Source organism: Moesziomyces antarcticus (assembly GCF_000747765.1).
Source record: "Moesziomyces antarcticus DNA, scaffold: scaffold_v10008, strain JCM 10317, whole genome shotgun sequence".
Taxonomy (NCBI): Eukaryota; Fungi; Basidiomycota; class Ustilaginomycetes; order Ustilaginales; family Ustilaginaceae; genus Moesziomyces; species Moesziomyces antarcticus.
In genome coordinates, this window is record NW_014639002.1 from 508,676 (window position 1) to 525,148 (window position 16,473).

Here is a 16,473-nt window from a genome sequence, read left to right on the forward strand (position 1 = left end):
TGCTGTGAAAGCACGCGGTCAAAATCCCCCCACCATATCTTCATATCGCACGAGAGACCTGATCCCGCGCTGATCGCGGCAGTGAGCGGTCAGACAAACCGACTCACTCAGCTGTGAGTGAGGCAAACTTTGGCAATTACAAGCCTTCCGTGACATCTAGATACGAGAGCAAGACCATGACTAGGGGAGCGAGAGTAGACAGAACCAAACGATCTAGAGAGAGTGTGAGAGTAGGACAGGGAGAGGGACAGGGAGAGGGAAAGAGAGAGAGGGGGGGGGGGGGGGGAGAAAGACGACGAAAGCCCAAAACACTGACAAAGTCTTGGGCGTCTAAACAGGGCTTCAAGCGTGGTTTCCGCCGTGCTGCTGGCCCGACTGCATCTGAGCTGCCTGCTCATTCTGCAGTCCAAGCTGCATGCCAGCCTCGCCGAGAGCGTCGAAACCCACGTTGAGGGCGGGAGAGAGGGTCGCTTCACCGTTGGTCGCGTTCGGCGCCAGTCCGCTCGACATCGACTCGTTCGCAGGCATCGAGCTCAGCGCTGGCAGCTGCGCTACCATGTCCGAAGGCATCGAAGACATGGGCGTTGTCTGCCCCGACGTTGGCCGCGCCGCATCGGCGGCGATGGCCGCTTTGCGCGACGGGATCGACAGCATAAAGTTGGCCGCCTGCGCCTGCTGCTTGCGTTCAATCAGACTGCGCACCTGGTGCACCTGGATCTCCTCGCTCGACGCCTTGCCGTTGGGCGGCTGCGATTCGAGATGCGACGCAGCCAAGGGTGCGGACTGCGGCGGCATCGACAAGCCCGACTGCAGCTGCTGCTGGAGTGCCTGCGACGAGGCTGGAGCCTGCAGCGCCGGCGCACCGAGCAGCTGCTCACCCGCACCAGCCGGGAATGGGCTGTGGTTCAGTTGCGGCGGCATCGGCGACGCCAAGGCAGAGGACAACTGAGAGTTCGATCGACCGGCCTCAGCGTTGGCGCCGGGTACGTCCGAAAGCTGCGGCGTGAGCATCGCAGCCTCGTTGACAAGCGACTGGAAGTACTGCGGACGCGTATCGGCGTGCACGGGAGGCGTGAAGGGGAACGCGATCGCGTTCAACACGGCAGGCACCTTCGAAGGCTCCACGATCTGGTGGTTGATCGATTCGCTTGGAAAGTTGGCCGGCGGCTGCCCGTTGATGAACGCGTGGCCGGGCGGGGGCAAGCCAGGATGTATCGGTTGCGGAAGCATCGGTGCAACGCCATGGGCCGGAGGCATACTGCCCGTCATGACGTCCATGCTCGGTTCGGAAGGAGCCGAGTTGATGCCGGATGCATGCTCGGCCGCGAGGGCACCGGTGCTGGCGGCTGGGCCTCCATCATTGGCCTGCAGCTCGTCGGCGGCGATCGAGGCAACTTGCAGGTAGAACGAATGCTGGAGCTGGTGAAGCTGGCCTCCATTGACATAGTGAGCGGTGACGCTCACCTCGCCGCTTTCGCTGCCCGCCGTCGGTGTTCCGGAGAGGACTCTGTTGTTCTCCTCCCATTGGATCCAAGAAGGTACCTGGTTGCACGAGAAGACCGCCTTGATGCTCGTCGACGATGCTTGAGGATCCCACACCTTGAGAGGCCAGGTCCACTTGAGGCCCACGTATGCGATCTTTTCGGGGGCGCCAGCGATCTTGCGGGTGAACTCGCGGAATTCCCATCCACCCTCGGGGATCTTCTTGGCCTCGACGATCCAGATGTGGTTGCCCTTGGACTTGGCCTTCTTGCCGTCCTCGTTGAAGCGCGAGATATAGGGCTGCGTCCAGAGGAACTGCTTGATCTTCTTGATCGAGCAATCGGACTCGCTGATGCCATTGCGGTACACCTCTGCCTGGAAGGCATTGGTGAAGGCCTGGATACGGAACTTGAACGGACGAAAGTCGGGCGACTCATCCAGCCTGGCCATCTTCTTCGGCATCAGCGTCTGGTGCAGAAGCTCGCCCCTGTCGTCGGTGATCTCCAGGTCCGAGCATACGGCCGTGAGGAACTTGTGGAAGATCGACTCCAGCTTGCTGCGCAGCTCGGGAGAGAGGGCCGTGGTTGGCGCATTCTTGTCCCCGTTGGCTGCAGAGGAGTCTCCGCCTCCGTTCTCTTCGGGCGCCCCGAAATCGAATGACGCGCCGCTCGAAAAGAAGCCACTGCTGCGGTGACGACGGTGCTTGGTTAGGCGGCGCTGTTGCCCGGTCTCGTCGGCCGGGTTGCCTTCGTCACCACTCTCCTCGCCATTGCTGAACGAGTCGTCGGGCGACGAAGGCCCCGAGTCGACGGCCGACTGGTTATAAGAGGTGTTGGAGCTGGAAATGGCCGACATCTGCAGTGCGCTGCGTGAGATTTTGGACTGCGAGCGTTCTCCGAAATGTTGGACCTCAGAGTTGCCCAGGCTCTGCGCGATGGGAGCGGACATCGTCATGGCGTCCTGCAGCGAGCCTCCGCGCGCATGTCGGTGCTGGTGCAAAGACGGGCTGGAGGGCATGGACTGTGCAACTGCATTGCCTGGCAGTGCCTGTGCCTGAGAGAACTCGAAGCCGTTTTGCGGCGTTGTGGGCGATGCGTTGAGCGACTGCGTTCCGTTGGGCAGAGACGTCACATTGGCGAGCAAGGCATGCGATACGCCGCCGGGCATGCCGTTTGCCATCTGGGCCGGCGGAGCACTCTGGGCAGGCATGGGGACTTGGGCCTGCGACAGAGTCATAGACGCGCCGGAAACTGTCGGAGGTGCCGAGGGTGGGGCTGCAGGTGGCTGCACTGGCGTAGCATTTTCCGAGCGATGCGACTTTGATGGCTGTTCGGCCAAGTCGCTGTCGGACTGAACCGGTCTCTTGCGAACCACAGGACTGACCTGTCCACTTTGACTGTAGTCGCTCATGTCCACCGTTTGCTGCTGGTGCTGCTGCTGTTGCTGCTGCTGCGTCGAGCCAAGATCCTGCATTTGGCTGAGGGTCAAGTTGTTAGGCACGGACGCGTCATGCTGCTGCTGACTGTGCGATCGGTGCCTCTGCTGCTGCTGTTGCTGCTGCTGCGTGGGCTGTTGTTGCTGCTGCTGTGATTGTGCAAGTCCCTGCTCCAGCGACAAGAGGGGCATAGGACCTGGCTGAGTGGGTTGAGGCGGGTGAGAGGCTTGCATGGGTTGCGCAGGGAAGCCGCCTTGCGTCGAGCCTTCCGAGGACTGCGGAACTGCCGAGACGGGCACCGCAGCGGTGTTGGGCAGCTTTTGGTGCGAGAGGTGGTGAATATGCTGCAGGTCCTTTTGAAGGTCTCCGAGGCAGCGATTGCTCAGCATGCCATCTCCGTTGTGGAACGATTCACGAGCCGCGTTTGCTTGAAGAACGACATCATCGAGCAGCTTCGCAATCTGGTCGATGTAGTCGACGTGTTCCTGCGTCATCTGGCTCGCGGGCCCTGATGCTGCACGAGCAGCTGCAGCCTGCGCTTCAGCCTGTGCCTGCTGGCTCTGTGCTTGGAGATGCGCTTGCATCTGCGCCTGGGCTTGGGCTTGGGCTTGGGCTTGGGCTTGCGCCTGTGCTTGGGCTTGCGCCTGTGCTTGGGCTTGGGCCTGAGCCTGAGCCTGCGCCTGTGCATGGGCTTGCATCTGAGCATGCGCGTGAGCCTGAGCCTGCGCCTGTGCTTGTGCTTGTGCCTGTGCTTGTGCCTGTGCTTGTGCCTGTGCTTGAGCCTGTGCGTGTGCTTGCAGCTGCGCGTGTGCTTGCATTTGGGCTTGCGCATGAGCCTGAGCCTGCGCCTGGGCTTGCGAGCTGGCCGGTGTCTGCGCCTGAGAGGCCATCGGTGCGACCGACATGGGACTCATGTTCATGGCGAGCGTCTGCATGGTGATGGCGGAATTTGGACCCATGCTGTGCGATGCGGCTCGCTGATGACCCGGATTGAAGCGTTCCGCAGGCTGCATCGGTGCGCTGGACATGAGCATCTCGTTCTGCGGGGGAGCAGCGGGCCATCCGAGTGATTGCAAAGACTCGGCCGAGGCCGGCATGGACTGCTGAGGCATTGGCTGAGATCCGAGTTGATGCAGATGCAAGCCCAGCGACAGGGAGCGTTGATGAGAGGACATCGAGGGTCTTTGAATCGCACCGCCAAAGCCTGCAGCACTCGAGACAGGTGTGCCCTGCGGCATCGCTTGCGCGGGCTGCGCTGCATGTCCTGGTTGAGCCAAGTGCATCGGCATCGCGGCATCCGGGGTGGCCTGCTGAGCGTTGGACAATTGAGACTGCTGCAGCTGCGCGGATTGTGGGGTGTGGTGAGAACTCAGATGCATGGGCTGCAAGAGCTGTTCCGGCATTTGCATGTGTTGCGCCTCTACTTGCTGCTGCATTGGGGAAGGCATGGTCGAGTACGACTGTTGAGCTTGGGGTGGTTGCGCCTGCTGCGGTGTGGAGGGCGTCTGCGGCTGCTGTTGCTGCTGACCCGAGACCGCACTTTCCGCCGTGGATGCAGAGTGCTGCTGCTCCTGTCCGACATGGTTCAGCTGCATCGCTTCGTTCTGAGACGCCTGCTGGGCCATTGCGCCGGGATTCTGGGACTGGGCGTAGAGCAAGGGCAGCTTTGAGTCCGTCGGATGCGCTGAAACTGGCGAAGGGAGCGTAGACTGGGCGCTTTGCTGCTGCTGCTGCTGCTGCTGTTGTTGTTGCTGCTGCTGGTGAAGCAATTCTTGTTGCTGTTGCTGCTGCTGATGCTGTTGCTGCTGCTGCTCTTGCTGCTGCTGTCCCTGGGTCGGGTACTGGAAAGGCTGCATACCTGCAGACACGTTCAAGGGCATGTCGAAGCGTGGCTGCTGGGAGACGTGTTGCCCTTGGGCTTGGGCAGCGTTCATGATGCGAAGGGCGTCCAGGACTACGGGGGAACGGGGCCGCCGAAGTGCGTCTCCGCGATCAGGAACGGCGAGCCCAGCGGTGGAGAAGTGGTGGAAGTTGTCCGGTGCCAGGTGAGGAGATGGCAACGCACCAAAGCTGAGACGCTGGGTGGGACGGTTGATGTGGCCGGCGTCTGGATTTGGGTTGGTGAAGCGTCGGCGAGACTGCGAGAGCAAGAAGCCGTCGTTGAGAAGCAGGGGTGACGCGGTGCTGGATTCGGTACCCTGGCGTGACCCGGTGGCGGAGGAGGACGCCGACTCGACCAGATCGGTCTCCTCAAAGACGGAGGGAAGTTGACCAGTGTTCCAGGCGATGGGAGCTGGCTGAGGATGGGAGATGGGCTGCTGCGCGAGTGAACTCGACGACTCGGGTTGTGAAGGGGGCCACTGAGGCTGATGAGACGCTTGAGCTTGCGAGGAGATCGTGCTGGGCAGCGGTGGCGGCGTAGGAACCTTGCAAGGATCCTACGCTTCGAGAGATGAGATGTACTGGGCTTCGCAAGGTGGACGTCAAGGTCGAGCTTGAGGAGCGAGAAGGATCGAAGCAAATGTAGGGATGGGAATGTGTCGCGGAACAGCGAGAGCGGCTTCCGTACACTACGTGGTACTGGTTGATGATAGTGGCGGGTGTGGATGCGATAAGTTACGTCGAAAGTGTAGGACGCAACGGAGCTTCTCGTCGAATACCGGCTTCGACGAATGAGGTACGAATCAGATGTCCAAATGTCGCAGATGCAATGTCGTTGCCGATGTACGCAGCTGTCGGTTGAAGGCGTCCTTGGCGAAGATGCCAGACTGGGGGATCGCTGGCAGATGCAAGGTGTAGGATGCGGGTAAGGATTAGAATGACGGCAGGCTGGATAATGTGCCCGGCGACTATAATATCGGCGATTCCGAGACTAGAAGGTGAAGAGACAGACAAAGGGAAAGCTGAGCAGGAGCGGCCGAGCGCTGCAAGGTCGAGTAGGTGCCGGATGTGCCGATGAAGAGCGGTGGAGCTTGTTGGTCTGCTGACGGTTGGAGAGGGTTGAAGGTTCAAAGCTGAGCAGAAGGGTGAGTGGTCGGCACGAGTCAGACAAGCGGAATAGGGAGGTGGCGTAGTAGAGATGAAAAGCGGGAGTCAGGGTGTGTGGGGGAAGGTGGGGGGAAAGCGGGAAGCGTGTATAGGTGATGATGGTTGGAAAGATGCGAGCCAGAGTGACGGTGCCGAAAGCTGGCTCACGATGAAGAAAGGTGCGGCGGCACCTTTCGCACTGCCTGCGAAGCCGTTAATCTGATGGGGCTGTCTGTGGGCGGCGGCCTGCGGCTTCTTGGCCGCATGGCGACCCACTCTGGCGTGCAGCAGCCTGGCTCGCGGCGGCTTTCTTCTCAGAAATTGCCTGGACTCTGAAAAAAAAAAGAGTGTGCTGTAGGCGGCCACTGCAGAAGTGCGGCGCAAACAAGCTCGCCTGCATCCATCCATCCGCTCACTTGGCTGCAACGACCACTTTCAGCCAGCCGCCTGCCGCCTGCCGCCTGCTGCCGGCCGCCTTTCACCTCGAACCGCCGACTCCAACCCTTTTCTGCACCGCTTCGTTGCAGCGTCGCCCTCTCTCGCTTTGATGGACCGTCGAGGCATCTCAGCTTCCGCAGTGACCCTCGCCTGAGCGTCCAGCGTGTCGACTGACACAAAGCACTGTGAGTATGGCGCATGAACGCACACGGCACTGGACGGACGGCCATGCCATGCAAGTCGACAAAAGTCCATCGCTTGCTTCGACTTGCATGCGCACCGGAATGCCCTCTCTCGCTTGGTCTTTCTGCGAGGCGACAGTAAAAATAGGGCTGGAATTCGCAGCCCAAGGCCTCTCTCGTCGGCCCAGTGAAGCTCGACCTTCCTGAAATAGCGAAAGGGCCTGCATCGATGCAGCCAGTCTGCATACGATTCAGCGCATCGTCCGACCCGAGCCAGGCCCCCCACATTGGCGGCAATCAATGCCTTCGGGGGTCAGGAGGCCAGGAGGCTGTGGTCCCCTATCCCCGCCTACAGAACTTGGCCGGTTGCTACGGATGAGCCGCAAATGAGCTTCTGAGCCCTGGGACTGGCTGAGGCGCTGAAGAGCCTGGAAGAGCAGCATTCGACTGCGGTATCTGCATGACTTTTGAAATCACAAGGGGGTCAGCACTACAAAGTGTGCCGTTATGCTGCTCGGATTTGTAGTCGAAATTCGAATTCAGGTACATTTTCGCTGCGGACAATGGCTGTCCTGCACCCATCGAGGCAGAAGCCTACGGCTCAGGAGCCAGGAGCGAATGCACGATTGGCGGGCTTAAGGCGGGCGTAGCAAGCTGTGTGCAGAGCAAGCGGACGGTCGACCTCCGGCTCGCTCCTGTCTCGAAGCGAGCTCGCTCGACACAAAAGGGCCCCCGATTCCTACCAACAAGTCGCATAGGAAGCGAGAGGAATGCGTCCGGGCGCTCACAACACGATGAGATCCGGACGGCCGCGCGAGTTCATACGTGCCGTCAAGCCACTGTGATTGTGATTGCTGCTGCTATGCAACGCATTGGCCGGGGCTCAGGAGTCGGTCACAGGGGCAAGGGCAGTGCTGCCCTGGACGGCGCCGCACGGACGGCCTCATTTTGCCTCGTTTTGCCTTTTTTTCCCACGTTACAGTGGGAACCATTGTCGCTGAGCGGAGCTTCCGCCTGCTCTGAAAGGCTGGGACGAGGCGTCGTGGGTTGGCTGCTTCGCAACGGCTCCGAGCCTTCATCATCCTCGTCACACACGCGGTCGGGGCTCGGTCTGCGGCTCAGCCACGCACTTCGAGTCTTGTTTGGATGACCGTCGAGAAGACGCCCGGCGAGCTTCCGTCGGTTGGTAGTGGCATTCGATCTCTGTTGATTCCATCGCACTTCAGCCTGGAACCTTGCGAGGGGCGGTGAACAACGAGGCGGTGAAGCGCTCGAGTCCATGTCGCGGTTGACCGGCGGGGGCAGTGCGGATTGGACGCTTGAGCGGCTCATCCCCACCTGACCGTTTCTGGAGGACCATCTCATCCAAGCCCCGACGGCGCGGCGAGGCGCTGCCTCGAAGCTTTGCCTTTGCTCCATTGTCCCTCTTGGCAAAGAGTTCCCATCTGGCCGGCTCCTGTAATGGCCTGTGCCAACGAGGCCGAAGTCAACTACTACCGAGGCCCCAATCACATCGCTCAGAGATTCAGCCGGGTTTCAGCATTCGCGTCGCCAAAAGGAACGAATCCACTAATGACGCAAGCGTACTCGAAGATCAGGCGGGACGTAGATGTCGAGAGCAGGACGGCTTCGATCGGTCGAGATGCTCGATTCGCAACGAGCGCGGGCACCTATTGTCTGTCACACAACGATGTTTTGATACGCCCGGTGCATTGAGAATGCTCTCCATTCGCCGAGGGAAGCGAGCACCGATCCTCAACGATTCGCTCGCGGCTTGGTCGAGCCGAGATCTTGGACGAATCAGGGCCAGTGCACTTTGAGCTAGCCTCGGGCTTAGGCGTATGGCGGCAATTCGTGCGCCTCGATTGCGGCTGCTTTCTCCTCCCACATCGTTGGCTGCGTGCGTGCTTCTGCCGGCGTTCAAGCACCCCGCCTTTTTTCTGCTTCGATCGCCGACAGCGGCCGTGAGCGCATTGCATTTTCCGTTGGCTCTTCACCACTTTCTTTCCTGTGAGTGGGCCGTCGTCTGAAGCGCTTCGTGAGGTGCTGGTCACTGACTTCGCGAGCCCCACCAGCGCAGCTCTCTAAGTGCAAGGGGGTAGAGCACGACTGAACAACGGGGGAAAGCGTCGAGCGGTCAGTTGTGAGACACAAGAGCACATGGCGAAGACCCCAGCCAGGCACGCCTGCCCGCCAAATCGACGCTTGGCGGCCCAGAGCGGCGGCCCCCGCTGGCTCGACGCGGACCAGCGCTTTCGGAGTGCCAAATCCACGTTTTCAACTGTTTGGCGACCGCCGCTCGGCTCACCACGCCGAGTTTTAATTCGCCGTGAATCGTCCTCGCACCGGCTCCATCAGCGATCGCAGTCGATGAAGCTACGCCGTATCGAGCAAGAAAGGCTAAGGACAAGGGCGGTTGACGTGGCTATACTATTCGGAAATCTTCTCGAAACAGCCGTTCGAGAACACGGCGGTCGAAAGCAGCTCGACTGGTCGGTCATCCATTTCGCCGAAGCACAGCTTACACCCCTAGTTTTTTTTTTTTTTTTTTTTTTTTTTCCCTCCTCCGTTTGGCGCGCAACTGCCACGCGGCGCCGGCCATGCAGGGCAAAAAAGCTTTCTTTTCTCCTGCTGCCTCTAAGACGCCGGGATGCCCTCTCCTGGACGTCTTGGCCGACACACTTCGGTCCATCCCTCTGGTCTCGGGGTTGCTGCCAAGCGTTTTCGGTTGAGCCTGCGCTCGTGTAGACGCTTCCTATTGGGTTTTGTGACAACGCGCAAGAAGTTTCGACGCTCGCTCGCCGACCAGCACCAACGGGTCGCGGCACGCAGTCTAGGCTTCCACCGGCTTACGCCTGCATCGCACAGCCACGAACCAGTTCGCCGGGTGCCTGGAAAAACATGTTCTGCCCAAGCCAAAGGATTTCTTGGCTGCGAGTCTGGTCGAAAGAAGTTTGGACGAGCGCAGATGAGTGAGTCAAAAGGACGAGAGAGAGATGCAGGCTTGGGCTGTGGACAGGCTCGCTTGGACGTTGCCGCAGCCGCCGCGATGCAATCTTGCTGCTCGCTCATGCGCTAGTGGCGCTGCACAACACACGCTCGATGGCGGTTCCTACATCGGCCAGTGCGTCTGGCTGCAGCCACTCGTGCCTGTGTCTTGGCTGGCTTCTAGAATGCACTGCATCCCTTCAGCTTGACAGACATCCATGGCAGTCCGCTTCTTCTCTCTCGTGCGACTCTGATCCTGTCGCGCATTCAACACCATTTCCTGTCTTCTCACATGCTTGCCGCCTCTCACACAAGAGACACACGCACAAAGATGCCAAGAAGAAACAATGGAATGCGTCGTGAAAAAAGGGTACATGAACATGAACTCTGTGAGTATGGAAGGCGAAAGATTGAGACCGGAATAGCGGGAAGCGGGGGCCAAAGTGGAATATCCAAGACGCCGCGGAATGGCTAGATCATCGTGTATAGATCACGCCCCGCGAGCGTGAGATCTGGCGGACAAATGGATGCAAAAGTGTTCGAGTCTAAAGTAGTGGCCTTGTCTTGTACGAGATCCAACTCCTCCGTGCGGTGCAAGCCTAGCGAAGGTTGCGCAGGACAGGAGCGTTGAAGCTTGGCACTGAGCTGGCGGCTGTCTTCATGTACTCTGGCACGGGCGCTACCGACGAGACCATGGAGCCCGCGCCGTCCTCCGAATCAGCGACCGAGACGAAGCTGCCCTTTCTTCCGAGCCTGAATGGCGATGAAGCGGAAGGCGTAAGGCTACCGGCCCTCTCGGCGGACGCAGCCAGCTGTGCCACGCGACCCGTCGACGTCGAGCTGCTCAGACCAAAATTGGATGTCGACGTCGACTTTTTCAGCGGCGAACTGGCGGGCGACGCTTCGGCGGCAGCACCTGTGAATTCGCGCAGCGCCGCGCTCCGGCTCTCGAGCATGGCGATCTTGTTGCGCACCGAGGGCACAAGCACCGCTGCTCCGCGCAGGTTGTGCGTCGAGTGCGAGCGAGACAGCGCTCGATCAGTGCCGGCATCGTCAACGACCGACGACATGCTGTCCGATCGCTGCACCGACATCCTACCTTCCGTCTGCACGGGCATCGACTGAAGCGTCGATGAACGCGGCAAGCCGCCCGAGTGCGCAGCGGGATCCGACGTCGAGGCGATGGATGCATCCGAGGCCTTGTGCGCCAGGGACGGCTTGGTTTCAACCACCTTTGCAGCCGTTGCTGGAGCCGGAGCGATCTGAGAAACCTCGCTCGAGAGACTGTCTGGCGTGCGCACATTCTCGGCGACACCCGTGTCGGATACGAATGCACCTTCCCTCGGCGAGGCAACATCGGGCGTTCGAGAACCCGCCGAGGAAGTGCGATCCCTGCGGCCGTCACTGGTGGCCTTGGGCTTGAGAATGAGCGGCTTGAGGCCCGTGACGGAGTGCGTGGCCCGGTGCCGGGTCGGCTGCTGTTGCTGCTGTCGATACGACAGATTGTCCGAGTGCCGCTTGAGGTTGGCAGCGCTCAACGTCTGCGAGTCGCGAGACGACACAGCAACTTCACCGGCCAACCTCTCGGCCAGCTGCTCCGACGATGCCTTGGCATGGATCGTCTGCTGAGGCAGGAGCGAGCTGGTCGCGCTGCTCTCCTTGCTGATCTTGAGCGGCCGGGTCACATTCGACACTGCATACGCATTGGTGCGCGGGGAGATCGTCATTGATGCGCGCGACTGTCCTCGTACTGGGACAGGCGGGCTTGCCACAGCCCTCCTCGCCGCAGCTTGCGACGCATTGTACACCGAGGTCGTCACCGCAGCGGCCTCAGGAGGGGCCATGCTTCCGGGCACGGAAACCTCGGAGCTCGGAGGAGCCGCAGGCTCCAGACTGACGGCTTGCATGATCGAGGAGACCTCGGCGACGTCGTCCGCCTCATCCGCATCGTGCGTCTCGGGCTCGTCACCGGCCGAATCGCGACGGCGCAGCGACCAGCCCTCGTTGCCGCCGGCGTCTGCGGCGCGCGACACCCGCTCAAAGAGCATGTCTTGCCTCTCGTCGTGCTCCGCCTCGGCGACGTGCATGCTGTCGTCAAACTGCGCATAGTCTTCGTCGTCCAGCCGGGCCGAGCCAATGACCATGTTCATTTCGGCCATCGACTCATCGTTGAGCCCCAGGGTCTGGTCCGGGTCCGCACGTGCGTCGTGGTCGTCGTCATCGTAGTCGTCGCCAATCTCGTCGAGCGAGACGGCATTGGCGTTGTTGATGCGCAGCACGGGCAGCATGCCACCGGCGTGCGGAGGTGGCGCCATCTGGTACATCTGCATCTGCATCTGCTGCATGTGATGCATGCCGCCAGGAAGATGCAGCGTGACAGGAAGCTGCGAATAGGCCGCCCCGTACTGCGCCTGGTGAGCACGATGGTGGTGCGGCTCGTACGGCTCGCAGCCCGGCGGATAGATGGGCTGGGTGGATCCGGATCGGTTGACAGAGGCCATCGGCGTCTTGGTATTGTCTTCGTCGTAGTCCTCGTCGGCACCAGAGACGCCGTCGGTGCTGCTGTTTCCACAGGGACTGTCGCCGCTACGCGCGCTCGAGGCGGAACTGCTGTCGAGCACACCGATGCCCAGTCCCGCAGGGCTGGGAGTACGGGTAGACGAGCTCGTGGTCGGCGTGACATCGACTCCACGTCGTGCAGCCGCGCTGCGGATGGCGTGGTTGATAAAGTCGAGCGACTTCTGATGCTGCAGAAGCTTCTTCTGCTCGGCTGCCACTTCGCCCGGAGAGAGCATGCGCGCCACCTGCAGGTGCTGGTCGTAGTTCGCCAGCGAGATCTCGGTCTTGCCTGGCGACCTCATCGCGTCGACCGACTTGAGTCTGGCGACCATATCCTCGGCACCATCGCGAGTGCTCCGTCCGCTCGAGCTTCCGGGAGACCTCGCATCGCCCGCACTGCTACCCGGCGAGACCCAGCTTCGCGCCGAATCGACGCTGAACTTGGCAGCCCCTGCCTTCTTGATCGGCGGCGGGTCGAGCGAGACAAAGTTGATCACGCGCAGGGGCAGCTCGACGGAGACGTCGGCCGAGAGCGAGCTTCCAATCGAGACCTTGATGCTGTAGACGACCTCGACATGGCGGCCGCGCGAGATGGACAGTGCATCGGCAGGAATGTGCATGTAGTGCGACGACTCGACGCGCTGACCCGGCTCTACTCCCGTCCACCACCCGCGCGCAGTGACGACCCCTCTGCTGCCCTTTTGGCCCATCTCGAGCTCTTCCTCGGCGATCTTCTTGCGCGTGGTCGACGTCTGACACGCATCGGGATCCAGATCGCGCCGGGCGGCCTGTCCGTCCAGATCGAGCTCGGGACGCGGCTTGTACAGCGTGACGGTGCGGATGAGCGCGAGCGTCATACCGTTGATCTTCTTGGACGTGTCGTTCTGGATGCCAATGTGGATGTACACGCGCTGACCTGCAACCCACGTATTGCGATGCAAGCTCGCCATAAGGTGCACCTTGCCCGACCCGCCGAGGAAGAGACCCTTGGAGCTGCTCGCCTGGATCGGCTTGTTTGCGCTCGACAGCACCACGGCAGGGTTGAGGTAGGGGAAAAGGTCGACGTGTCGGTAGAAGTGAGCGATCGAGCGGTTGGCACCCGAAGCCGACTTGAGTTTGACGGAGCCGATCACGATGTATCGCACAACGGCGTTCTTGCCCCTGTAGCTTCCCTTGGCGCCCTTGGACACAGGCAGCTCGAGCGAGAACGGGATCGAGTGCGAGCCGACCTTTCCCTCGGCGTAGCCCTCTGCGTCTGGAGATCCCGAGAAGCACGAGAGCGCCGAGAAGGGTGCGGTCTCGGGCGACGAGAGCGTAGGCGAGCCGTCCAGGTAGTACGGCTCGCTCGGGCCGTGATTGGAGCGATCACCATCGATGACGGAGGCATGGTGGTAGAAGATGTAGCGGGTGTCGTCGCTGAGCAGCTCCTCGAAACCGACGACGCGGATCTTGGGCTGGGCGAGCAAGACACCGCCTTCTTTGTCGGAACCCTTGCGCACGCGGATCTGCATGCGACCCTGCAGCGTACCGCCCTCGACGACGAGGTCCGACTCGAGGACAAGGTCGACCTCGACGCGCGCCTTGTTCGCTTTGCCCTGCTCGAGCGCCGCCGGCGGCGGGACGACAGTGGCGGGCACGGCATTGCTGCGCTTGAGGCCGCTCTTGGTGGGAGACTCGAGGTGCATGGGTCGAGCCGCCGACGACGGCAGTTTGCGATCCGAGTTTCCCAGCAGCCGGTTGAGCTCTTTGCTCCGGCGCATGGGGTTGGCCGTGTTGCTGAGCAGTGTTCCGTGTCTTTCGAGCAGCGCTGCGTTGACGTTGGTCTCGGACAGGCTCCTACGAGGTCGATTGCGAGGCTTGCTCGATGCGCTAGAAGCTACATGGCCGGACTCGCTCGTGTTACTTGCGGCAGAAGGAGTGGCTGTGAGCGGGGCACCGCTGTGGCTGAGAGACGTCTTCATGGGCGGAGCCTGGCCGAGACGGACGGAGCCCATGATGCTGTCCTGGTCCAGAGCGCGGATCTCGTGGGGCAGGATGGGGAGCCCAGTGTCGTAGGTCATGCGATAGTTGTCGAGGCTCACCAGAGCACCACCTCGCTCAGCCTCCTCGAGCCCCTGAAGGCCTCGCTTGCTCCTCATGGCGACGCTGGCGAGAGAGGTCCTCGACTGCTTATTCTGCAGCATGGCAGCTGCCTTGGTGGAGCCCTCGACGGGGCCATCATCTGTGCTGGGCTCGGTCGCGTCGGCCTGGCTTCGAGCTGCATTCTGGGCGCTGGGACTTTGCATGAGCGATGCCTTGGGCCCGAAACTGGAGGTGTGCGAGCGTGTAAGGGAGGTGGCGGAAGATTCGGAACCACCGCGCGACTGTGCCCGAGAGAGAGCCACCTCGGAGGGCTCGAGGTGCGTTCCCCTCTCGCTAATGGTCCCAGTTTCGTGATCGATGCGTGCTGTCTCGGAGCCGTCTGGGGCGTAGAAGCTGCCCACCTTCCACCTTCTGGACGACTCGGCCTCGTGCTGCTCTGCGAGACTCTGGTCGGACTGCGAGGGAGCATGGTCCGAGGACATATCGATTCTTTGCAGGAGGGAGGGCACGGCGGCATTTGCAGTTTGAGGGCGTGGGTTCCTGGGCTGCTTGGTGCGTGTGTGGCCACCAAAGCCATCGGGCACCATGACTTCGGTCTCGTCGTCCGAGGGTACATCTGCGCGGATGGTCTCATCGGCATCTTCGTTGGCGGTGTTGGTGCCGACTTTGGGGCCAAGGCGGTTCTGAAGAGTGACCTGGCGACTAGCAGCGCTCCTGATGCTGGCCCTGTGTCCACCTCTGCCACCGTTGCGGCCCACACCTCGTGGGATTTCGGCGGACCTGCCGAGGCTCGAGCCGCCATCGGAGCGGTATCCGGATGCGAGGCTGGTGTTGCTCTTGCTCTCTCGTACCGGTCGCTGCACCACCGGCATAAGCTGCTGCGGTGCTGTGCTAGCGCCTTGTGCTGCGCCCATGATCCTGATGCCGCGTTCATCGTCTTGTCTGTGGACACCCAGGGGTGGCTGGCTGTGATGCTTCTTGCGGATGTTGAGCTGGTTGGCGCTGCTTGCACCCGAGGAGGTGCTGGTGACAGAGGATTCGGTGAGGGTGGGGCTGGTGTCGCTGTCGGTCTCTGTGCTGCTGGTGGCTGTATCGGTCGTGTATCCGCCCATGGCAGCGACCGCTGCGCTGAGGCTGTGAAGGCTGTGAGGTTGCACCACGACGTCGTGGTGGGTGGGTGGCGACATGAAGTCCTCGTCGGTGTAGGCGCCGTGGCCAAGGATGTCGGGCTCGCCAGAGACGATGCGGACGCGGCGTGCATCTTCCTCTGCAGTCTTTGGCCTTGCACCCCGCATCTTGTTCATCGAGGACTTTTTAGGGATCATGTGTGCTCGTGTACGGCTGTGGAAGCCTGAAGTTGAAGTGGTTGCTGCCGAAGTACGCGAGCCGGTGTCGGTGGAGTAGGCCTCGGACTCATGGCCAAAGTCGATGCCGAGACCAGACATGGCTGCACCTCCCAGCGGCAGGCTGGCGCTAAGCTGGCGTGAAGAGCGAAGAGCGAAGGGAGATGGAGAACAAGGCGTCGAAACGCCAATGCTTGGGAGTGGTGAGGCTGATGGTTGTGTGAAGTTGAAGAGCGTCGACTGTTGAAGAGGGGAGGAGACAATGATGCTGGCTTGATGTCGAAGAGTGCCGGGGGTGTGGGGAAGGGCTCACTTTGAGGGCCTCGGCCAGTTGAGCGGAGAGCGAGATGTTCAGGATCAGCCACAGTGTGTCCAGAAGCATCTCGATCAACACCAAGACTCGCAGCACGGAATCAGGGCGTGAGGACTGGCACTGCCTAGAGGTCCCGGAACGGCCAGCGGTGAGTAGCGCACACATGGCTGGGCGTGGCGAGACCAACATCTAGGAGCATCAACACAGGCGGCAGCATGACGCGGTTAGCCTATGAAAGGACATACAAGGCGTCGAGCAGAGAGAGACAGGTACGGCAAGCGCATGTCTCAGCGGCCGAGCGCGGCGTCGATCCCATCATCGGAGCCGTAGTGGAGTCGGGGGCCTCGTCTGATTGGGCAGATGCAGTGGCGAGGCCGAGAGCTGCGTTTGTGTGTGTCTGACATGGCATCCAGACGAGCGTTGAGGCGTGAGGGTCTCTGTAGCGTTTCGAGAGGCTGTGAAGGGGAACGAACGATGAGGAGGTAAAAAGGTAGGCGGCAGAGCGCGTCATTTGAGCCATATCATTTTTGGGCCTTGGCGCCGTCGTTGCTTTTGCGCAGCCGGCAGGAGCCCGCGTGCCGACTGAATCATTGCGCAGCTCGCGCAGTGCTTCGTGCCGCCTCA

The 16,473-nt window shown here is 61.3% G+C and overlaps 3 protein-coding genes across 3 annotated transcripts; all 3 read right to left on the minus strand.

The window, feature by feature from the left end:
• Positions 1-342: 342 nt before the first annotated feature.
• Positions 343-7,007, minus strand: PAN0_008d3598 (uncharacterized protein; the record flags this gene model as incomplete). Its single annotated transcript, XM_014801099.1, has 4 exons — positions 343-5,317; positions 5,538-5,789; positions 6,607-6,767; positions 6,918-7,007. 4 exons carry the CDS (start codon positions 7,005-7,007, stop codon positions 343-345), a joined length of 5,478 nt encoding a protein of 1,825 aa, XP_014656585.1.
• Positions 7,008-7,458: 451 nt separating this feature from the next.
• On the minus strand, positions 7,459-7,983 carry PAN0_008d3599 (uncharacterized protein; the record flags this gene model as incomplete). The annotated part of the gene is made up of 1 exon (XM_014801100.1): positions 7,459-7,983. The coding sequence occupies one exon, from the start codon at positions 7,981-7,983 to the stop codon at positions 7,459-7,461; it is 525 nt and encodes a 174-aa protein (XP_014656586.1).
• Positions 7,984-10,151: 2,168 nt separating this feature from the next.
• PAN0_008d3600 (uncharacterized protein) lies at positions 10,152-16,360 on the minus strand (the record flags this gene model as incomplete). Its single annotated transcript, XM_014801101.1, has 3 exons — positions 10,152-15,776; positions 15,850-15,973; positions 16,095-16,360. The coding sequence occupies 3 exons, from the start codon at positions 16,358-16,360 to the stop codon at positions 10,152-10,154; spliced, it is 6,015 nt and encodes a 2,004-aa protein (XP_014656587.1).
• Positions 16,361-16,473: the final 113 nt, after the last annotated feature.